The 24855-nt window shown below is 44.9% G+C and overlaps 1 protein-coding gene across 2 annotated transcripts; it reads left to right on the plus strand.

The window, feature by feature from the left end:
- Positions 1-372: 372 nt before the first annotated feature.
- On the plus strand, positions 373-19726 carry GABRE (gamma-aminobutyric acid type A receptor subunit epsilon). 2 transcript variants are annotated; one of them, XM_010331270.3, is made up of 10 exons: positions 373-506; positions 4582-4799; positions 5247-5314; positions 10289-10509; positions 11569-11651; positions 12948-13085; positions 15532-15579; positions 16998-17150; positions 17294-17493; positions 17779-19726. In XM_010331270.3, exons 1-10 carry the CDS (start codon positions 451-453, stop codon positions 18160-18162), a joined length of 1569 nt encoding a protein of 522 aa, XP_010329572.3. In that variant the 5' UTR covers positions 373-450; the 3' UTR covers positions 18163-19726. The 2 variants fall into 2 exon arrangements, with proteins under 2 accessions (XP_010329572.3, XP_003943458.3); XM_003943409.4 differs by lacking the exon at positions 15532-15579.
- Positions 19727-24855: the final 5129 nt, after the last annotated feature.

Consider the following 24855-nt stretch of genomic DNA (forward strand, 5'->3'; position numbering starts at 1 on the left):
GGAAGGGGTCGTCCCTGGTGCATAGGCCCACCCAGTCCTCATCTTGTTTCTGAAGCACCTCCCTGAAGGCCACAGCCTGGGGCCCTGAGTTTCCTCTGCCCAGGCTGCGAGCCGCGGGCTCGCCGCCTCCTCCCTCCTCCTCACCCGCCCCTGGCTGTCTGGCAGCGCCGCAGTGGTGGCGGCGGGGGAACTGGGGGCCTAGGCGACAGGGCTCCAGCCTCCTCCCCGCTCCCGCGCGATCATCCTCCGCTCCCCACCGCTGCAGCCGTCACGTCGTCGGAGATTTCCATCGGGGCTGGGGGCGGGCCTGGGGCGGGGAGAGCGCGGCGGGGCGGGGCGAGTGGGAGGAGTGAAAGTTGGAGCCCAGCAAAACCCTCCACGCCGTGTTCAGTGCGGCCAGACAGTGAGCCGCGACCTCCGGTACAGGTGGTCGCTCCGGTCTCTGCGAAAATGTTGTCCAAAGTTCTTCCAGTCCTCCTCGCCATCTTATTGATCCTCCAGTCGAGGTGAGTCTCCATCCCAGTCCCGGGAGCCCTTCGCACCCAGCTCCTTCTCCCTGGGAGCAGGGACGGCTCCCGGGACTCCCGCCGCCCCCGTTCTTCAAGCCCCGCGCCCGCCTGGCCCCCCAGCTGGAGCGCGGGCTGGCCAAATCTCGCGTCCCCTCGATGCGCGCCGGCCTACGCCCCGCTCCCTCTAGGCTGGGATCCCGGGGTCGTTGAAGGCGATCCCCTAAAGGAAGACGGGACTCCAGTTCTTGGACTCCCGCTCACAGAAGCGCTGCGGTGCCTGGGTGACAAGCACTCCTTTTCGGAGTCTTGTGCAGGAAGAGGGGAGCGGTCCCCGTGTGATCGGCCAGGGCAGGATTCAGCTACTGGGGTCCGGGGGTTCATTTTGAGAAGGGGGTGAGCAGCTGAGGGAGCTTAACTGCGCCAGAAATGTGTGAGTATTGCCTCGTCTGTTCTCTGCTGCGCACATTTTTTTAATAGTGCCTACTGAGTACCAGGCACTGTGCCAGGCAACTCTGACTTTACTTGCTTCCCATACCGCTGCTCCCCTTGGTGTCAGTCCCAGTCAAGAGCTTCGGTTTAGTCTTAAGGGTTCCCGCGCCAGCTATACCCCTCTCCCCACCGCTGATAGCCTCCCTCTAACTTAATTTATTCCTAGATACCCTGCTGGGCCTTGGCCCCACTGGAACCAAAGTCCAGGAATGTTACTTTCCTCTGAAGTATGTGGTTTGGGTCCTAGATTTCAATCCCCTTCTCCATTTTCAGGTTTCCCTTGAACAACCACGTTCTCTCACACTTTCTCCTGGCCCTTGGAATTGGCTAGGAAGGTTGTCCCCTGGATTTCTGGCTTTTGGGGGTGGAAGATGACGGCTTCCTTCTTCTTGTTGTTGTTGTTTTGAGATGGTTCCTTCTGAGTGTGAAGTGTCACAAGTTTGCAAGCTTCCTGGTCTGTGGAGCTTTATGGAAGTTTCTATGGCACTGAGCTTCTGTCTTCTTTATCCGTTGTGGGGAGTGGGGAGTGGCTTCTCTCCGGACCCCAGATGGCGTTAGCTCGGGGAAGGGGAGGTTTGGCTCCCTGCTGTCTCACTAGTGTCCTGGAGTGGGACTAGCCTCTGCATAGGCTTGGTAGATGTTTTTTTATGCGTGCTAGCAATTTCCAGTTATCCACATCCCTCCAAATGAGATTTGGATAACTAGTTGAGAAAGCTGACACGGTGACTGCTTAGGGCAAAAGATGGCGCTGAGGTGAGGGAAATACGAAGAGAGGGTGGTCAGAGAGGAAAACAGCAGGAAAAAGGGCCTGGGGAAATGGAAACTACTCTTCAAGCATAGCAACCTGTGGTGTCAGCAAAGACCTGAGGACGTGACAACGGGGTGTGCTGGGCCGCACTGAACCAGGATATCTGACTCTGGTCCAGGCTCAGCTCTCAAATCAGTTGTGTGACTTTGGGCACAGTCCTTCTTCTATCTGGGCTTCAGTTTCTCCATCTGTAGAATGGAAAAGAGATCTGATTTCGGAAATAAATCTAACATCTCTTCTTATGCCCCCCCCAACCACTGCCACCAGTCAACTGTTGGGGAGGGGGTAGTGCAGAGATTCAACTTCATTACGGACCATTATGTCTGGAGACATGTGAATGCCTGGAAAACTCCCCTTGAAAATCCCACTATTCCAATGTATGAGTGTTTTTCAAGTTTTTATTCTTTCTAGCCCTAATTTTAGATGAAAGCCACCTTATGATCCTCTGATATCATTTTCATTGCAGACCTAGTCTAGGGGCAGGAGGGTTTTGGTGGTCCCAGTGCTTTTGGGTTTATTTGTTTGCCTCTGCACTTTTAAACCTGGGAGGGGACAGGGGTGATCTTGTCCATAGATTTCAGACATCTTGGAGGGGCCACTTCAGGCTTTTAGGTGGTCCCCACTGGCAGTGCTCAGCCTACCACTTACTGCTGGTTCTGACTGTGCCAAGTTACCAGCCACATCACTCATTTTGCAGGGTCTCAGGTCTCCATTTTCCCTCCTCCCTTCACATAGTCTCTGGCTCTTATCTTTTGAGAGGACTGAGAGTTTGGCCTCAGGGAAAGAGGACATCTTCTAGATACGGCATTTGAAAATAAAAACTGTATTTTTCAAGCCCAGTTCTTCCCTAGCGCACAATGCGAAGTAACCACTTCATATATGAGAAATGGTGTGGATTTGGCACATCTGCATGCCACTCAAGCAATTCTAATAGCTTAAAATACTGCAGAAAAATGCATTTTGCTGCCCACGTTGGCAGTCCCTTGGTCTGCAATACAGGGGTCATGCCAACGTCCCTTGCCCTGTTTTTATTTTACCCATTATTTTACGAAGCAAATTGCCTTACGGCTTAAAAAAATCATTTTTGAATTCTGACATGCCAATATAAAAGCATAGACCTCCTGAGTGAACATCTCACCGGATTTTCACAATGTAAACAGGCCCATGTAACCAACACCTAGATCAGGAAATAGAGCATTGCAACCCTCTCACCACACACACGCACACACACATGCACACACACACACACACACACATGCTCACACACACACACACACACACACACACACACACAAACACACATACACGCATCTCCAATGCCTGTCCCCATACACTTTCTTCCCTAACAGAAACCACTCTCCTGCCTTCCAGTATCAGATTAATATGAAATGTTGGCTTTTAAAAAGACTTAATTATATTTTTTTCAAAGATATATAAAGGTAGAGGGAACAGTACATGGAATCTCCATGTAGCCATCACCAGCCCCATTGTTTGTGAGCTCATGGCCACTCTTATTTTCTTTTACCCCACCCACCCTGCAATTGTGACTTAGATTGTCTTGAAGCATATCTCAGACATCATATCATTTTATATGTTACTGTTTTAATATGTATTTGTAGTCATTAATGATTTCACAAACATAAGAAAATATGATAATTATACAGAAAATTTAAAAATAATTTATTCATGCCTCAACTATCCACTCAGTGTTCAAATCTCTCCTATTGTGTCATAAATGATTTGTTTGTTTTTAAGAGTTTTCTTTTAAATAAAACAAGATCCAGATATTAGCAGGTGGGGCATTTTGATTTTTTAAACACTTATTATAGAATTAGAACATGTATACAGAAAAGGGCTCAAATCATAAGCATACAGCTGATGAGTTATCAGAATATGAGCACAGCGGTGTAAAGAAAGCCAAATCAAGGACCTGAACATGAGCAGGACCTCAGAAGCCCCCTTTGTCACTGCCTCCCAGCAAAGGCAGCACTATCCGGACTTCTAACACTATCGGTGAGTTTCATACCTTGGCAGATGGGCTTTAACATTTTTGTTTAATTCACTTAGTCTTACTAATCCTCTTCTTTTTCTTGGCTGTGGTGCATGGCTGTGGAACTCAGGGTGGACTTCTGTTGGGCAGCCAGTTCCTGGCTGGCTGTCTCTGGGTGGAGGACTCCTGCCTTTCCTGCTCAGATACCCACAAAGGCTGCTCTTTAGCCTCCTTCCCTTCACCCCCTTCCCCTGCCCCCAGTGCAACGAGTATTACACAACCACAAAACTGCAAAATATTCCTACAATTTTCTGGGCCTTTCTGGGAGAGGCTGTTCTGGCTTTCGCAAGCATTCCTCTCAGCCCTGGCCCTCTGCCTGCTCCTCACTCCCAGGTGGTGCTGGTCAGGCTGACTAGAGGCCAAGGCTAGTCACAGTGGGCCAGCGCTCACACACAAATGCCGTCTTCATTTCACGTGGAACATTCTTTTAAAACCTAGGTCTTAGTTTTTTTGTTTTTTTTTTGTTGTTGTTGTTTTGTTTTTGTTTTTTAATAAAAGAGTTATCATAAAAGAGGGACAGCATAGAAAGTCCCCAAAGAGCAGCAAGATTTAAAAGAAATTCACAAGCCTTATCTGTCACTCTCTTATCATTTGCTTTTACCAGTCACAATTTAATTAAGCTTTGCGTTGAAAACTTATTTTGGTTTGCTTCTGTCCCAAGAGGCACCAGCTGGGGCCCCTACAGAGTGCAAGGCAGAGCTTCATTTTTCATTTGTATGTTCTAGGGTCGAGGGACCTCAGACTGAATCAAATGATGAAGCCTCTGCCCATGATGTCGTCTATGGCCCCCTGTCCCAGCCTCTGGAAAATAAGCTTCTCTCTGAGAAAACACAGTCAACTAAGACTGAGACTAGGCGCAGAGTTGGCAAACTGCCACAAGCCTCTCGCATCCTGAACACTATCCTGAATAATTATGACCACAAACTGCGCCCTGGCATTGGAGGTGAGTAGCAGAACAAAGTTTTTCCCTCCTGGAAGGTCCAGGGGTTGAGGGTATAAGCATGGAGAATGGGCCTGGGCTATAAAACAGTGTGCCATGTGCATGAACAGGAGCATCCGATGTTGACCTGTTGGGTAAGAGATATTAACTCTAGTCTCAGCAGTGTCATTGACCTTGATTAAGACTTTTCCTTTCTCTTGCCTTCAGTTTTTCCAACCGTAAAGTGAGAGGATTAAACTAGGTTGTTGATCTTCAAGATGTATGTTCAATTCTTAAGAGTCCATGAGCTGGGTTTTGCCATGGAAGAAGAAATAAAGAAATGAGATTGAACACTGAACCTGTGTGGTCCAACACTTACTTGACTCCCCTTTCATCCCCTCTGACCACTTCCTCCCCTATCCCATGACCCTGCTTAACACTTACCCTCTGCTGCTTCTACTTCCCTTACAGAGAAGGCCACTGTAGTCACTGTTGAGATCTCTGTCAACAGCCTTGGTCCTCTCTCTATCCAGGACATGGTGAGTACTAAGCTTTCCTTACAGTATTTCCTAGCCCAGGGGCTGACCTACAGGGCATTCCACAGACTTTCTGCTTTCCGCTCTGTATGTCTGTAACAACCCCAATAATTTATTTTCTGGAGGGAGGAAGGGGTGTTTTAACCACTGACTTGAGAATGACACTGGAAAAGGTAAGTCTCTTGCTACTTGAAGAGGTTCTTCAGAATCAAGACCGTATCGTCCAGTTTTTTCATTGAAAATAAAAATAATAAAGCAATTTTAAACACCACAATGGAATGCCTCTTTTCTTCTGGTAATTATTTGTGTGGACATAAGTCTAAAGTTATTAGCTCTTGCTCTAAGACTGTTTCTGTATTTTTGCTCTACTTCTTTTTTTCCTTTCCACTAGTATCATCATAGTGTCAGCACTGCCCCCATTTAGCTTTCATCATCTCCCACCTAGAATACACCTACTCCAATCTACCTACTAAGTTGGTCTCCCAAGTGATGCACTTCCTGCAGTCCTGGCTCTGTTTACTACATGAAGTTCAAGGCCTTCCATGGTTATATTCCTCTTCACCCCTTTAGAGACCACATGCTTTGGTCACACTGGAGTATGGGTGTTTGCAGATCACCTTGTGCCTCTGAGCTCTCCTTCAAGTGATTTTCTGTTTGGTATGCCATTGTTCTACTTTCTTACTTGTCAGCTGCCTTCTTTTTCAGTATCTAGCTCAGATGACATCTCATTCATGGCATCTCCCCAGACCTCCACACCTGTTAATTGCTTCTTTCTTTTTCACACCACATTTCTCTCCTTGGCAGTTACATCTTTAGAGCTTATATCACAATCGTTTACCTGATTCCCTACGTCATTTCATTGTAATTACCTGTGGTATTTCTGCGTTCCTGTCTCCACCGTGGGCTCCTTGATGTCAAGGGCTCAGTATGTGTTAGCTAAGCAAATGAGTGATGAAAGATGTTCTGCAAGAATCACTTGCATCTTCAGAGCCTGACACTAAGGAAGGCTGCGATAAGCAACTCCATCACAGCCACAGACTTGGCTTGGCCCAGGGCAAACAAAATTTTAGCATATTCACTGGTATCCAAAAAGTGCCATGTGACTGGGTGAGTTTAGAGCCTTGGCTCTTAGGTGGGTCTTGCAAATAGACACTCAAAGATAAGTTAACCTTCATGGAAAATCAAGGTGTTTACATAGGCTAAGTCAAAGAGGAAGGTCCCCCACCGCTGCCACCATGAGGCTTTGACTGCCCGATTCTTCAGGCACACTATTTATGCAATACTATCTAACAAATTATCCCCAAAACATACTGTCTTATTAAAGCAACAAATAATCATTATCTCACAGTTTGTGTGGGTCGGGAATCCAGGCTTAGCTGGGTTCTTTGTTTCAGAGTCTTTCACAAACCTGTAATCAAGGTGTTAGCTGGGACTGGAGTCTCATCTGAAGGCCCAACTGAGAGAGGATCCATTTCCAAGACCACTCATGGGACTGGCAGGATTCATTTCCTCTCTGGCTGGGGTCTGGAGATCTCCCTACATCCTTGCCATGTGCGCCTATCCACAGGGTAGCTCACAGTATGGTAGCTGGCTTCCTTCTGAGTGAGGAATTGTAGAGAAGGTGCTCAAGATGAAAATCACAGGCTTTTTCTAATCTAATTTTAGGAGTGACATCCCATTGCTTCTGTGGTACTCTCCTCATCAGATGCAAATCATGAGGTCCATCCCCCTGTAAAGTGGAGGGGATTACAGAAGGGCACAAATACCAGGAAGTGAAGAACATTGGTGGACATCTCAGAGTCTGCCTGCTACACGTGATTATTATGTTCTTCTGTTAGAGCAACTCCTAGAATGGAGTTGCTGAGAACTAACAAGAAAGGACAGACACATGAGAGTAGACAGATGCTTTTGAGTTTCTGTCTACACTTTAAAATTGGTGGAGTTTTTTTTGTCTCTTCCCTTGATGTCAGATTTACTTTTTCACTGCTAACAGTGTGTTTACCACTGTGAGAATTGTAGTCTCCTTTTTGTCTTGCAATTTACGTTTTTAAAATGACTATGAATTTAGTAATTAGTTTTGCTAGCATTGTTTATAAACTAAGAAACACTAAGTTCTGTGTAAGAACCAGAGGTTGAGGGCTTGTGGTCCCACCATTGTGGACATTGCTGACCATTTCAGGTCATTGGTGTAGGAGTGGGGGAAGTGGCTCAGGATGTATTCCAGCTGGACAGAGAGCATCCTGCACCAGTCTCTGCCTTTCCCCTTTAGCATCCCAAAAGCCAAATATAGTGCTCAGTCCACAGTAACCTCATGGCTCCTAGAAATTTGCATATCTATTTCTCTGTTCCTTTGTTCTATTTCTGTGGTCCTTTGGCTTGACTTTAAGGCACTGCCAACCTGATTTGTAAGTAACCAGTCCAATTGCCAGCAAGCTGGTTTGTTCGTTCTTTTCTAACGTATCACTCTCTACACAATTGGTGGCAGCTAAATTTCCTTAGGTGGAGTGAAGAGAACACACATATTGACAAATGGAGCAGGGGGCACTAAGTTGCTTTGGTTTGCTTCATCCTGCCACCAGTGGGGCCTCACTTGACAATGCTCTAAGGATATACTCTAATAACCCAGCAGTCACCAAACCTAGCATGGAACATAGGGCAGTTCACAAAAGAGCCAAAAACTGTATTTTCTTTGGCCGGTAAGGAGGTGCTTTATCCTGAGCCAAGAGTCTTCTGTAAATTCCAAACTCTTACATGTAGTTTTAAATTATCCTGAGATGTCTTGTCTTCTACATGGTTCCAAACAGTTTTTTTTTTTTTTAAGCCGTGGGAGGTCCCTGTTCTGTGGTGTACTTGGTAAGGAGGGGACCCATGCTTCTGCCACACAGTCACAGAATATGCCAGTACCCAGCACATTCTTGTCTCTTTGGATCCTCATGACAGCCTGCATGGAAGCCAAAGCTGCCATTAGGATATGGATCCCTGTTTTACATTTGAGGAAGCTGAGCCTTCTCAGAAATGTGAATCCTGGCATTGGGTACATACTTGGTGTAGCTGCTTGAGGAGAGTTTCAACACCTTTTAGTCAAATGTTGTATAGAGAGCAGGCCTTGTCCTCAGAGAGGAAAACCTGAGTGCGCGGTTTTGGAACACTCAGTCTGGGATTAAAAGGGAATGAGTAATCTGGGAATGACTGCTCATTGTAGCATCAATAGTTGCTAACTCTTTTCTTTTTTTCTGCTGTGGTAATTATCACAGTTGATTCTATTTCCAAAACTCTGAATTTCTAGAGTTTTGGCTGAGCTAAAAGAGATGTACATCACAAGCTCCTTTGTCAAACTGGGGAAAAACTGAACTTTTAGTTATCAGCTGATATGCAATGAACTTAAAATTGTCAAATAGAAATTAAATGCTCATTTGAAATACTTCATAACATAAAGCATAAGCACAGTGTGAGTGCAGACGGAAAGGCTTCCCACAGGCTACCAAGCAGTTCATGAAGCCTGGAAATGAACGAGGCTCTGCTAGCCAAGTTGGAACTGCCAGCCACTTGGGACAGTAGAAATACTTGGAAGGCTATTTGTGGAGGCAGGTGGGGCATGGAAGAGTCAGAGACTCTCATACAAATGGGAACCAGGCTCTGCCAGCTCTTTTCTGTGTGCTACTCTGGGCTATTCCAGGGAACATTCTCAGTCTTCTCTTCCATGGCTGGTTCCCAGCAGTTTGGTGGCTTGGCAGCAAAGACAATCAGGGATTTTCTTTATTTCTTCCCTAAGGGCCCTACCTGCCTCCATAGTTGTGCGTATTCATTGTTGGATGCAGAACTCAGGGGAAAGACCTAGGGATTCTGCAGAGAAAACTGGACATTGGTACCTAAAAGGATTGTTGGTGCAAGTGAAAGCCATCCCAGGGCAAGGCTGCCATTGACTATTTGTGTGACTTTGGATTGACTCCTTTCTCAAGGAGCCTCACAGTTTCCTTATCTCTAAAATAAAGGATGTTGGGCTAGCCGTCAGAGTTCTATATTGGCCTAGTTGTGGTACTTGCTGCTCAAGCTGCTTGCAGTTCTATTGCTGTCTGGTTTCTTTCTCCCTTCAACACCAGTGGTGCACATTTCTAGCTTCTTCCTACTAAATATCATTGTTTATGTTTAACAGATATTTTATGGTACAGAAAATATCTGGAGACCAAATAATCATGGATATATCTATGCACATGCACACACACTTTCAGAGGTTACAAGCACTTATTTGAAAGGAAAATCAAAACAAGGGGAACAAAAGGTTCTTCTTGTTTAAAAAAACATGAGACTAAATAGACATTTCTCTTGTGACTCAAAACACTAATTTTTTTTTTTTTTTGAGATGAAGTCTTGCTCTGTCACCCAGCCTGTAGTTCAGTGGCACAATCTCAGCTCACCGTAACCCCCTTTTCCCAGGTTCAAGGGATACTGCTGCCAGCCTCCCGAATAGCTGGAATTACAGACATCTGCCACCACACCCAGCTAATTTTTGTATTTTTAGTAGAGATAGGGTTTCACCACGTTGGCAAGGCTGGTCTCGAACTCCTCACCTCGTGATCCTCCTACCTTGGCCTCCCAAACTGCTGGGAGTACAGGCATGAGCCACAGCACCAGACATCCAAAATGCTTCATTTTTATTTTAATTCTGGAGAATGAAGGAGTGTGGTTAATTAATATTTGTCCTCCCCAAATAAAAATTGAAAGGGGAAACTTAAGTGTATGCAATCAATGGTGTGTGTGCTTCTAAATTTTTAAAGCAATTTTGAGCTGGGATCTTTGATTTACTGTGGAAATGTAGGAACTGAGAGAGTGTTGAGTTGCTTCCTGGCCCAGTGCTGCATACATTCCACCACATTGCCTTTAGGATTCTAGGTTAGGGAGTGGCAAACAGTATGTTAGCATTGCAATGTCCTTTTTCTGCTTACCCCCAAGTGTCTGCTTTTCTGTCCTTCCCACCAGGAATACACCATTGACATCATGTTCTTCCAGACCTGGTATGATGAACGCCTCTGTTACAATGACACCTTTGAGTCTCTTGTTCTGAGTGGCAACGTGGTGAGCCAGCTATGGATCCCAGACACCTTTTTTAGAAATTCTAAGAGAACCCAAGAGCATGAGATCACGATGCCCAACCAGATGGTCCGCATCTACAAGGATGGCAAGGTGTTGTACACAATTAGGTAGGTCAAGCCTCTGGAGTCTCACCTCCTGGGATTCTCTCCTCTTCTGATAATTTTAGCTAAAGATCCATGGGCAGAGATCTCATTCTGAATGATACTTCTAAGGGCCTGTCCAGCTTTCCTAGACCATGAGCTCAGCTGCCTCATGTAACAGATATAGAGGCCTCAAAATAGGAAGATACTGCTTGAAGCCACACACCAAGTTTGTGACAGAGCTGGAACTGGTACCCAGTTACTTGGCTCCAAGTCCAAAACTCCCCCAACTAGGATGTGACAGTATGACTGCATTACCTAGACAATTCCATCCCAAGTGGGCACTGGTTATAAAGATACGTCCACAGTGGTGGAGTTGTTCAGGTGGTGCAGAAGCACAGCAGTGGCAAAGGTACCTAAGATCAGGTTGGATACTTGAATTCCCAACAGGGGAAGATTGTGGGTCGGGGGCAGAAAGGTGGGGAAGAGTGGGAGGATGTTGGCAGGTCCTGGAAGCTGGGCTGGGTGAGGGAAAAAGAAAAGCCTATCAAAGTTGGTCCATATGCTTCTTTAATGATGGAGCCCAGAGTAGCCAGATACTTCTAAGCTGTTTGTCTATTTGTTTTGTTTTGTTTTTTCTCTTTTGTTATCTCTTCTTTGAGCTTTTTGTCTTAAATTCTACTGAGAGCTGGGTGTGGTGGCTCATGCCTGTGATCCCAACCCCTTTGGAGGCTGCGGCGGGCAGATCACTTGAGGTCAGGAGTTCTAGACAAGCCTGGCCATCATGGAAAAACCGTCTCTACTAAAAATGCAAAAATTAGCGGGCCATGATGGTGCTAATTCCAGCTACTTGAAAGTCTGAGGTACGAGAACTGTTTGAGCCAGGGAGGCAAAAGACTGCAGTGAGCTGAGATCATGCCACTGAACTCAAGGCTGGGTGACAGAGTGAGACTGTCTCAAATAAACAAACAAACAAGCAAACAAAAATCAACTCTGGCTATTCATTGGTATTGGTCTGTAGACCAAAGTTGAGTGAATATGAAAGTGCTTAGGATCAGCCTAATGAGGCTCCTTTCTCCCTTCCAGGATGACCATTGATGCTGGATGCTCACTCCACATGCTCAGATTTCCAATGGATTCTCACTCTTGCCCTCTGTCTTTCTCTAGCTGTGAGTACCTTCTTAGGTTTCTGGGGCCCGAGAGACATGCTGGGCTCCTTCCTTTTCTCATCCTTGCCGTTTACATTTTTCTGCCTCTGCTTTTCTCCTAAAATGGTGCCAAGGTTGTGCAGGGCTTCCATCTTCCACCCTCATTTCCTTTCCTGCCAACAATACTGTGTTGCTCAACCCGTCCACGTGCCTCTGAAATGTACCTCAAGTATGTGTACTCCTCTCCATCTGGCACTACCTTGGTTTAGACCTTTGTCATCTTTCACTTGGACTTTTGCCACAGCTTCACTTTGAAACTGCACATGTCCGAAACAAAACTCATTGTCTCCTCCAAACCTCTACCACCAAAACAGGAGTGTTGCTTCTGTGTTCCCATTTGTCTCATTGAAGAGCACCATCACCCACCCAGTTGCCCAAATCAAGAACTTTGGTGTTCCCTCTCCCTCACTTCCTGTATCTAATCAATCTGCACATCCTATTGGTGCTTCCTCCCAGTCTCTATCAATGTTGTCTGTTTGTCTGCACTCTGTCACAGCTTTGACTTCCACCTGCATTAATTTAATTGTGACTGGATTAATACACTGGCCTGTTTTGCCAACATACTATCCTCACGGAAGGACCAAAGCGACCTAGCTGAAAAGTCACCTAGACCAGATCACTTCTCACTTTCAAATCTGCCCTTAACTGTCATGAATCAATTCGAAATTCCTTAGAATTATCCTCAAAACCATTCATGAACTGTACTTTGCCAGCCACTTCTATGCTCCTCATCCTCTGTGAGCTAGCCGTCCTGAACTTTTGGCTTTTCCACAATACACAAGGTGTTTCGCCTTTCTATGCTGCCCCTTAATCATTTCAAACTCATTCTTACTGAAAATATTTACTTGAGTTTCAAGATTAATGGGGCTATCACCTGCTTTATGAAGTCTTTTCTTAGTATGTCTGCAAATGACCTTTATCTGCTTTGTTTCCCCACTGTTCCACGAGCATAGGTTTTTCAGGGCACCTCCAAAATCACAGTAGTATACTCACTGTCTTATAAAATTAAATGTAAATTTTTGAGGATAGGTTCATGCCTTGCTCATCTCTGTATTTCCAGCCCAGGGCCTGATACTGAGGAATGCTCAGTAATGCACTTATTGAATGGACTTCAACAATGAGGTAAGAGAGGCAAGGTCCCACAGCTGGTGAGACCACAGACAGGACTCCAAGACTGTGCAGGCTGACTCTATGCTGTTGGAGACCCAGATGGGCTTCCAAGTCTCATATGACCCTGTTTCTCACATTGCTTTCCAGTTTCTTATCCTGAGAATGAGATGACCTACAAGTGGGAAAATTTCAAGCTTGAAATCAATGAGAAGAACTCCTGGAAGCTCTTCCAGTTTGATTTTACAGGAGTGAGCAACAAAACTGAAATAATCTCAACCCCAGCTGGTAAGTATGCCATGGAAACCAGGGCTTGGCAGAAGTCCAGGAAGGTAGTAGGAATGATTGGAGATGGCCAGCCATACAAATGCTTTGCAGTAATCCCATGGAAATATTGTAAGACATGGCTCCTGTCTTATAATTGCTAAGCACTTACAACTGTTTGCAGAGGAAACTGAGACTTTGTAACTATGTCTCAGTTTTATCTGCAAAGAAGTAAGTGCTTTGCCGAGCTCCTTGAGATATTAGGTAAGTAGATAAAGTTCTGTTGCTGTCAGAATGTGCAGCTGGCTTTTTCATGCAGACTTCAGTTTCAAGGTTACAACATTGACCTACTTGGATGACTGGGGAATGGAGCTCATATGAGTTCTCCATACCCAGAACCAATCCAAGGTGGCTGAATGGGAAGCAAAGTCCATTATAGTGGGAGGTGGAGGCTGGAACTCTAATGTGAGCTAATTTAAGGCTGGGATAGTCTGGAGGAAGTTATAGCAGCTACAGTGGCTGCTGCTTTGGCATTTATCTTAAAGGAACAGGTCTAAAAAGCACAAATTCTTGTCAGAGTTCATGGTGGATTTAACATAAGCATAGTGACCACTGGTTTTCTGACCTTTTCTCTAACAAAGACTAAAAGGGAAGGCCCTGGGCCTCTTACACTTCAGCTTGCAATTAGATGTGATCATCTTCACTTATGTTCCTAGGTGATCTGAATGAGGAGCCAAGGGAACTCCCCAGGGTAGCTCCCAGAGCAGCCCTGGAAACACTCTTCATGCATCCTAACCAAGTTCAGGGCGGTGAAGGCACTGCCCTCATCGTTTCCAGAGTGTGGATGGAGCCAGTAACCCAACCAGCCATTTGTCGTGAGAGGCATCTTGTTCTGCTACCATGTGACTAGGCAGAAAAATCTGCTTTTGTTTCATTTGTTGAGTTATTATTGAGTCATTCTCTGGATGAGATAAAGCTCATGCTCATGTGGCCAGAGCTTTGCTTGCACAGTACTAGGAAGGGGATGAGGGCTGGAGTGTCTTACAAATACTTGCCTTTTTTTCTTGGGAACTCTGGGGAAGCAGTTTTACTACCTTTGACTTGGGAGCCTTGCTCTTCTGCCAGCTAACCATAGTCCTGCCTCTTGGCTTTCCACACCTCAGTTTTTACCAGATAGGTGGGGACCCATCATCAAAAGTGACAGAGGAGATAAGGCCCAGGGGCTTTCAAGTCACTCGTGGTTCCATTTAGTAGATGATTGTGCATTGTTTCAAAATGGTGCCCTAGTGACTACAAAGCCCCAGAGCCAGTATCATCACCAAAGTGGTGACAGTAGGTAAGCACCAGACCTCCTTGGGAGTGAAGACGATTGTTGGGGAGAAAAGAGGTCTTCTTTCTCCTCTGCTAGAGGCTAGTTGATCTTGAGATATGGTTCCTTCAGTGTCAGAGTTATCTTTGGACTTGAGAGTTCAAACTCTTCCAGCTGGACCCTAGGACAGGTCTCTCCCTCTGGAGCATACTTATGTGGTCATCTCCTAAGGGTTTAGAATTCAGTGGTAGCCTGCTACTCTGGCCATCTTGGACTTTGAGCCAGAGAATCTCTGCTTCAGGAGGTTCAAAGAGAGTCCAGCCCTGCCCCAGGGAGTGGCTTGTCATTCACTAATGACTGTGGATCCTCCAATGGAATATTATTGCTGGTCAGGAATTCACTGTCTTACAAGGCGGTTTTTTTCTTCTCTAGACAGTTCTGTCCATCAGAAGACACTTCCTGTTCATCTGAAATTGGAGTCTCTGGAAGTTCCACACATTGGGTCTAGTTATTTTTCCTTGGAACTATCCAGCTTGCGTTAGTCCAGCCACAGTTTCACAGGGCCAAGATGAAAGGATCAGCATTATCATTCCCGGCACGGATCATAGTCTGTTGTAGTCTACATAGCTCTAGTTTATTTTTCTTCCCTTATTCTTCAAAACTTTGAGTCCATTCATCCTTCTAGTCCCAGTCCTCTGACCATGATCTTTTTAATTGCGTCCCTTTGACACTGAAGTGACCAACGATGGTCTGGTCAAAGAGGATAAGAGTTTGAGCATAAAACCATCTTTAGCATGTATTTTTTGCTTTAGTTCCTCAGCCCCAGATATATATGTTTTTCTTACCTGTGCTTCTCTAACTCCTGAAGAAGAGAAAAGTGTGTGTTAGCATCTTTCTCTTGTCCTTCAAGACAAATTGCCACCTCTTGACAAATGGAGAAGCTTCTTTTTTTTGGCCGTATATTAAACAAACCCAGCAATTAGAAGTGCCCTAAATTGCAGTCAAGATCCCAGGGCAAGAGGGCTTTTGATAAATACATTCTGGCAAGTAGGCAAGTGTGAGGGTGGTCTGAGCATAAGGTCTGGAGGAGTTCTATCGCAAAGCTATACTCAACACACAGGTTTCCCACTTAAAACAGGTCACTCCCATGCCTTTTTCCAGACGAATCTGAGAAGCCTTGCTCCTTGAGTTTCAGTGCTGCCAAGCAAGGTGAGTAGTAATTCAGCTCTTCTCGTTCAGCTTCAGCCAATCCTGACCTGCTGGGCAGGTGATCTACTTTCCAAAATAGGACACAGGGACAGGTTAGTGTTCTGGTCTGCTTTACAAAGCTGTTGCCTGGCAGGCGCAAGAGTTGCTGAGTGTCTGCTGGGTTCCAAGCTGTTCTGAACTTGGATGGGCAGGGGCTAAGTCACAGGGCCCACATGAGACATGCCTTGAAGGGACTTAAAAGCCCACCTGATTATGGGCCTAGGAATTCTATAGTATCACAACTCCAATGTGATGCTGAGAGTGGAAAACGATGTCCTGGGCTCAGAGAAAAGCCCACACAAGCCCAGGAGTCATGATAACATGCCTCCTGTTATCATGGAGAAGGTTCATCAGAGCATAAAGCAGCATGAATGGTATAAAAAAAAGATGCCAACTAGAGATATACTTTGTCTTCAGGTCCTGGAGGAGCCATGACTGTCTAGCTAAAAGCCATGACCAGGGACACAGTGTCCAAGTGACTATGAGGACCTCACTCTGCCCTGTGGATATGTACTCCACAGATCTGACATCTGGAGGGCTTACTGAAATGTTCATTTTAAGCTCATTCTTCTAATTTCCTGAAACATTCAATTTGGGTTAGAGGGCCTAGACTAAGACCAGAGAGTCCAGGGTTAGATTATTGGTGTAAATTTGCAGGCTATCTCAGGAAATCTGTGAGCAGATGGGATTGGCTTTAGGTAAGATGTGTGAGAGTGTTGAGTGTAAAATGTCAGTTGGAGATGGGTCATGGTGGGCCTTTAGCATCAGAGTCCAGAGTGCAGATTGAGTCTATAGCTCATGTGGAATAGGGAGCCACCAAAAGTTTGGGGAGCATGCTAGTCCCGGTTTTGACCATCAGTGGAGCAGTGCTACCTCACTAAGGCATTTTGCCATCATACGAATGTGTAGAAAGGAGGCTGAAAGCATTCTGTGCTTCCCCACCACAGCACAGACATTCCTGGTCTCATTTGCTGAGAATAGACATTCTGAGGGCCAGCAGTCCAGGTATGACATGTCTCAGTGGGCTCAGTGGGTGTGAAGCCCTCAGTCAGCCATCTGGATATTGGCTGCATGGGCATGATATCGAAAAGGCTTTCACTGGGCTTTCTTGCCACCCTGCAGAGACAGACATTGAATGTGGGAGAGTGAACTGAGAATGAAGCTATTAAGATTCTGGCCTTGACTTAGCTGTTAACTGGCCATGGGTCTTGCAGTAAGTCTTTTTTCTGGACTTCTTCTGATCCTATTTGTATATATTGCATTGTAACATCATGCCTGTATCCTAGGGAATACTGTGAGCTGAACGGTGAAACCTTTACTGTGCATGTCCTGCTAGGGAGACCCTCATGTAATGCAGTGACCTTTTTTCTGTCTTTCAGGTGACTTCATGGTCATGACGATTTTCTTCAATGTGAGCAGGCAGTTTGGCTATGTTGCCTTTCAAAACTATGTCCCTTCTTCCATGACCACGATGCTCTCCTGGGTTTCCTTTTGGATCAAGACAGAGTCTGCTCCTGCCCGAACCTCTGTAGGTAAGAGAGGAAAGAGGCATACACATAGGCACATGGCTGGGAGTTGGCTGGGCCACAAAAGAGTTGCCTTGTCATGGAGTCCTTCAACCAATGTAGCATATAGGTCAGAAGCTGAGTCCACCTCTACTCCTGTGCTCTTGCAGGGGTCACCTCTGTTGTCACCATGACCACGTTGGGCACCTTTTCTCGTAAGAATTTCCCGCGTGTCTCCTATATCACAGCCTTGGATTTCTATATCGCTATCTGCTTCGTCTTCTGCTTCTGCGCCCTGTTGGAGTTTGCTGTGCTCAACTTCCTGATCTACAACCAGACCAAAGCCCATGCTTCTCCGAAACTCCGCCATGTATGAACTGGGTATGGGAGTGGTGGCAAGGATTTGGAGTGTGAAGACATTCTAGCAAGGGCATTAGGGTTATGGCACATGGGTGGTCAGCTTGCTGAGTGATGAGGTATTACCCAGGGTTGGTGGGGGGAGTTGAATCAACTTCTCGATGTAATGGTGAGAACTTGGAGGTGACAAACCAAGATATGGTGTGCCAAAGACAGTTTCCAGAAAATCCAGAGGCAGCACCTAGACTTGGTTTATCTTCCCTTGACTTTTCCCCACTTCTTTCCTTGTCCATTTTAGCCTTGTATCGATAGCCGTACTCATACCCGTGCCCGTGTACGTGCCCGAGCCTGTGCCCGCCAACATCAGGAAGCTTTTGTGTGCCAGATTGTCACCACTGAGGGAAGTGATGGAGAGGACCGCCCGTCTTGCTCAGCCCAGCAGTTCCCTAGCCCAGGTAGCCCTGAGGGTCCCCGCAGCCTCTACTCCAAGCTGGCCAGCTGTGAGTGGTGTAAGCGTTTTAAGAAGTACTTCTGCATGGTCCCTGATTGTGAGGGCAGTACCTGGCAGCAGGGCCGCCTCTGCATCCACGTCTACCGCCTGGATAACTACTCGCGAGTTGTTTTCCCAGTGACCTTCTTCATCTTCAATGTGCTCTATTGGCTTGTTTGCCTTAACTTGTAGGTCCCAGCTGGTACCCTGTGAGGCAACCTCTGCAGTTCCCCAGGGGATCCAAACCCCTTGCCAAGGGAGTTGGGTGAAAGCAGCAGCAGCAAGAGCAACTAGAGATTTTACTGTCCAATTCCCCAGACGGAAGCCTATAGAGGGTTTGTCTTTGCTGCACTTCTTCCCGATCTGGCCCATTCACTGAGTCTCCTTGGTAGCCCATCTCAATTTATTAATAAATGGGCCACCTTCCTCTTCTTTAAGGAGTGTCTGTGATGCTCAGTCTTAAAAATCATAGGCACCTAGTGATGAGCTTCCTAAAACCATGCCTATGTACAGGCGGATTAGCTATCTTTCAACAGTGCTGACAACCACTGCGTTTTTCCAGAAGCCCGCTATTGCGTTTGTAGTGCTTTGGGTCCAGCTCTGGCCTCAGCCTCAAAGTGCACCAACTAGTTGCTTCTCTATACCTCATGCCTCATTAAGATGCTGGGCAGCAGTGTAGCAGGAGGAAGGGATCCCTACCCTTTGGTCAGATTATTATGTTATTGGTTCTTTCTCCCTGCTACCCCTTTCTCTACAGATAGATAGACACTGGCATTATATTTTTAGAATGAGGGTGGCAGCAAGAGAGCCTATTTGGGACAGCATTCCTCTCTCTGCTGCTGGGACATGTCCCTCTCCCTGCTGGCTCTATTTTTCATCCTTACTACTAATTCAATACCCTTCATCCAATGGGTATCTATTTTTGTGTGTGATGATAGTAACTACTCCCTGCTTTATATGCCACCTTCTTCCTTCTCTTTGACCCCTGTGACTTTTCTGTAACTTCCCCAGTGACTTTCCCTAGCCCTGACCCAGGTACTAGGCCTTGGTGACTTCCTGGGGCCAAGAAACTAAGGAAACTTGGCTTTGCAGCAGGCATTACTCACCATTGATTGGTGCCCACCTAAGGCACACCATACGAGTTCTATCACTTGCTTGGCCCCTGGACCCATGAGCCAGTCCACCGTTATACCTGGGGCACTCTAACAATCACAATTAATCAATTGAATTCCCTTAAATTTGTGTGCACGGAAACTTTGGCAAAGCATTTTTGACAAATTGTGTCTATTTGGAGCCTCATGATAGCCCTGTGACATCTTTAGGACAGGATTATTATCCCATTGTACAGATGGAAACCCTGAAGCACAGAATTCTATGGGACTGTGGACCTCACTGGAAGCTACCCAAGAGCCTACTGTTACCTTCTAGACCACATGACAGGGGTAGGCAGCTCAGTTCACCATGATTCTACTCTGTCACCTCTGCTGGTACTGCAGTGGCAGGGCCCAGAATGGCGACTTCTCTTTAACTCAATTTCTGAGCCTTAGGTACTCAGACTGCCCCCAAGATCAGATCTCTGCTGGCTCTAGTAACCCAGTAGAATGAATTTTGATATGCCCCAATGCTTGTATATGCTGAGTAAATCTGTGTTTGTAATTCTGTAATTTATTAGGGGGTGGATAGGGTGGGGTCTCCATCTGCTTTTTGTCACCATCATCTGAAATGGGGAAATATGTGAATAAATATATCAGTGAAACATTCAAGGTGTGGCTGGTTTCTGGGGAGTTCAAGTTTGTTCTCAGTCCAGGTTTTAAATCTGAAATCCATGACCCAAATCTTTGCTCCTCTCTCCCATCCATAATTTCCATACTTGCCACGCATGGATGGTTTACCCTTTCCTCATTAGTAGGGAACAGGAACGAAGGGAGGAGTATGCCTGAGTGTGTGGCACCCTTTCCAGATTCCCTTCATTTCTCCCATGCCTGTGCTGGCTCCGTGTCCCTTTTGCCTTGCCTATCACTCTAGCTCCCCTAATCAAAACTAGACGGCGCCTAGGGACCACCAGACTCAAAACATTCCCCTCCTCCACCACGTAAAGATGAAGATTCTGAGGCAGAGAAAAAAATGGGAGATTCGTCTCCCGTCACACAAGGAGTAAACAGTGGAGTGGGACTGGACCTTAGAAATGCTAATACCCTGGCTTGGCTTGGAACAAGCCTGGACACCTTGGTTGATTCACTTTGCAAAATAAGGTATGTTATTTTATACCTCTAAAGGTATGTTGGGAAGTGTGGCCCTGGCATCCTGTGACACTTCCAACTCTAAAGGAACTCAGAAACAATAATGAGAACCAAAGAGGAGACAAAAAAGCTATATCTGAACAGCCATTTTTGCCATAAAGTCTTTAGAATGATGCTCAAACTTGCATGTAAGAAATTCACAGAAAATACAAGGAACAATTTTAAAACTAGGAAAATATTTAGTCTCTAAAGACATAGGGAGGAAAAAAGGCAGTGTGGTTCTTGGGCAATGTAGACGTGTGAATTTGTAAGCAGTCATATTTAAATAGATTTGATACATAGAAATAATCACTCATAGGCGGGTGTTGAACAATGAGAGCACATGGACACAGGGAAGGGAGCACTACACACTGGGGTCCATTGGGGGGAAATGGGGGAGGGATGGGGGGTGGGGAGGTGGGAAGAGATAGCATGGAGAGAAATGACAGATACAGGTGAGGGGAAGGAAGGCAGCAAACCACACTGCCATGTTTGTACCTATGCAACAATCTTGCATGTTCTTCACATGTACCCCCAAACCTAAAATGCAATAAGAAAAAAGAAAAAAAAAGAAATAGTGCAAACCAGATTTTTTAATCTCGCTATAATAAATCTACAAACACATAAAATCTCTACCATCTATAAATGTTTAGATGCTCATGTAAACAGTTATTTTAAAACAAAGAAATAGAAATCGTAATTAAGTGCATAATATCTAAAAAAAATAATGAATGAGTTGCAGCCAACACAGCTCTTAGAGAAAAATTCATAATTTAAATGTTTCAATTACTAAATACAATGGAAAAAATGAGTTAGCCATTGATCACTAGAAACTGGAAAAAAGATAAAACCACACTATACCTTAGAGACATTTGGAGGGATAAAGGAATTTTAAAATTAAATAGTACAGGGAACCAATTAAGCATTTGAAAAACAAGAAATAAAACTAGGTTCCTATGTCTCTTCTCATCCAAATTACTGATGAATCAAATATTTAAAAACTTTTTGAAAGGAAACCATAAAGGTGCTATAAGACAATATGGATGAATATCTTTATATTCCTGGGATGGGAAAGGCCCTTCTAAGCATGACATAAAATACCAGAAACAAGAAAGGAAAAGATTGAAAACAGTGCCCATACTAAGAAATAATAATAACTAAAACAAAAGGAAAAGACATAGAGCAAAACACACTTTCACCACACTTTCACACTTTCAAAGGTAAATTTTTCTGGGAAGCAGTCTTTGAGACGGAGATTAGAATGCAGGAAGTTGACTGGGGAGTACTCTTTGGATCCCTGCGTTTGGGAGGAGTGCAGGGAGCAAGGCCCGGTGGAGAAGAAATTGAGCTATGATGCAGTGGTTGTTAAGAGCCTCAGATTGCTGAGTCAAATGGTATTTCGATTTCTATATCCTTGAGAAATCGCCACACTGTCTTCCACAATGGTTGAACTAATTTACATTCCCACCAACTGTGTAAAAAACTTTCCTATTTCTCCACATCCTCTCCAGCACCTGTCTCCTGATTTTCTAATGATTGTCATTCTAATTGGTATGAGGTGATATCTCAGTGTGGTTTTGATTTGCATTTCTCTAATGACCAGTGATGATGAACTTTTTTTCATATGTTTGTTGGTTACACAAATGTCTTGTTTTGAAAAGTGTCTGTTCATATCCTTTGCCCACTTTTTGATGGGGTTGTTTTTTTCTTGTAAATTTGTTTAAGTTATCTGTAGATTCTGGATATTAGCCCTTTATCTGATGGGTAGATTGCAAAAATTTTTTCCCGTTCTGTTGGTTGCTGGTTCACTCTATTTGACCCAGCAATCCCACTACTGGGTATATACACAAAGGATTATAAAACATTCTACTATAAAGATGCATGCACACATATGTTTATTGTGGCATTGTTCACGACAGCAAAGACTTGGAACCAACACAAATGTCCACCAATGATGGACTGGATAAAAAAAAAAAATGTGGCACATATACACCATGGAATACTATGCAGCCATAAAAAAGGATGAGTACATGTCCTTTGCAGGAACATGGATGAAACTGGAAACCATTATTCTCAGCAAACTGACACAAGAACAGAACACCGAACACTGCATGTTTTCACTCATAAGTGGATGTTGAACAATGAGAACACATGGACACAGGGAGGGGAACATCACACACTGGGACCTGGGGGGTGGGAGGCTGGGGAGGAATAGCAGTGGGTAGGGGGATTGGGGAGGGATAACATTAGGAGAAATACCTAATATAGATGACAGGGTGATGGATGCAGCAAACCACTACCATAGCACCTACGTAACAAATATACCTATGTAACAAATAGGTACCTATGTAACAAATACATACCTATGTAACAAGTATACCTATGTAACAAATCTGCACAATCTGCACATGTACCTCTGAACTTAAAGTGTAATAAATAAATAAATAAATAAGAGCCTCAGATTAACAAATTAGAAGTTCTCAATCTGGGATGGTTCTGAGTGATCGAAAATCACGGCAAGGGGGATGGGCCCTTATACTCCCTCACTGAATGTGAACATGAACATGGGTATGCCTAAGAGGGTCTCTATTAAAGGCTGTCAGCTTCCAACAGTCTTAGCAGCTGGAGAAGTAAGAGTTGTGCCCAAGGGGCAGTGGTGGGGGAAGGACTTGGTGGAACACTACAACATCCACGATCATTCGCCCCTTACTTTGCTGAGGCTCATTTGCATCATACAAATACACACCACAGTCATCCTCCCATGGTTATGTTGAGCTTCTTTTCCTTGGGAGGATTTATAAGACTAATGAAATACATTACGCATCTGTTACAGGAGCTAGTCTTGGCAGCCTTAACTGATGCTCATCATCTCTGTCATATAAAACATTTCAGAACTCCTCTCAGCCTTAGCTAGCATCTGCTTATCTAGGTAACTTACCTTGTGGACTGACTGAAACCTTCACCCTTGGAGGGTCTGAGCCTCTGGACACCATGTCCTTCTCTGCCCATTGTTGGTGGACTTGTTTATCATTTCTAAGGGATATCTAAGTGGGTCTTCTGGATGTCAAACTTATTCTTGCCTGCCCCAACTGTGTAGAAGTGGCATGATCTCCTTATGGTGATTAGAATCAATTACCACTGTCAGGATGGTGACTTGTTTTCTTTTGGCTGGTGTCAAATATGACCAAGCAGTGGCTATGGATAAAATTTGATGGAACTCTTGTGTTCCCTGGTCAAGGCATTGACAATCTTGAAGCCAAGAGCTTTAAACCTGTAGGACCCAGAATTATGAAAACTGGAGTTACAGATTCCCTCAAGTGGGTCGCCAGGAGTGGATAAGCAAAACAACTTCTACTTCTGCTCCTCAGTTCCCAAACCTGTACTTTCTACTGCATAGGGTGCAAAATGATTTAGGGTGAAAAATGCTTCCTAGTGGGTGGATTCCCATCCTCTTAGAGTAACATCCCTAAGCTCACACTTGAGCTGTCTTTAACACACCATTTCATTACTCTATCTGGATGGCAATTTTTGGGTAGTATTGTATGTAATCAAATTCCAGGTCATGTGCCCAATATTGCACACCTTTTTCTGGAAAGAGAACCTCTGGGTCCAGTCTAATGTTATATAAAATCTTGTGTCTGTGGATCAAACACTATTGAATGGCAACTGGCTAAACACCTCCAGGAAAAAAAATCATATCTAGAATTTGTGTCAATTGCAGTCAAGCTGAATTATTGCTCCATCCAGTTTTGAAGAGACTCCATATTTGCCCACAAGTTGCTTATTGGTTTCCTTCAAGAATAGTGACACATTGGGGACTCACCATTGACCTATTTTATAGGCAAGGACAATAGCTAAATGAGCTTTAGTGTCTAAGTAACCATGCTGTTGTGCCTACATATGACCTCTAACCCTGCCACTGTGGAAGGGTTGCTAGATTTGGCAAATAAAATATAGGATTTCCAAAATATAGTTAAATTTGAATTTTTGATAAATGACAAATTTCAGCCTATATGTGCTTCATATGAGGTAATGCTGTTCTTGGGATACTCCTAGCCCAGGACTGAATATAGCAGGGGTACTAGAGTATGGACGTGTCTACCAATTGCAATAATACAAGAAAACATGCAATTAAAGGGGGTTCTCAGACTGGATTACTCACCACCATCTTAAGTAGTATATAGAGCATATCTCTAACCTGGCACACTGTGACAGTCCAAATTCTGAAGATTTCACTGGTGGTTACCTGGGAAAACATTCCAGTTGGGGGGAGACCCTATTGCTGATTGTGGCATTTGAAGTCTGTGAAGGGGACACTGTATATACAACAAGGGTAGAGTTGGCCAGTTATTACTAGATTGTACTGATGCTCTACACAGAAATAAGGAGAAACTGAGGATATAGTCAACAACAGCTAAAATTTAAGGAAGAGAGTGAGAGGACCCTTTGGGAAACTTACAAAGAGGGACTTTATTTCCTTCAGTGGGAAACTAGGCATACATGAGGATCAAATGCAGAACTTAAGAGTTAGACTTGCAAATCCCCACATATGACTAGATGTCCAATCAAGCCATATCTATTAGGCTAGAATGAGGGCTCTGGGAAA

Source organism: Saimiri boliviensis, chromosome X (assembly GCF_048565385.1).
Source record: "Saimiri boliviensis isolate mSaiBol1 chromosome X, mSaiBol1.pri, whole genome shotgun sequence".
Taxonomy (NCBI): Eukaryota; Metazoa; Chordata; class Mammalia; order Primates; family Cebidae; genus Saimiri; species Saimiri boliviensis.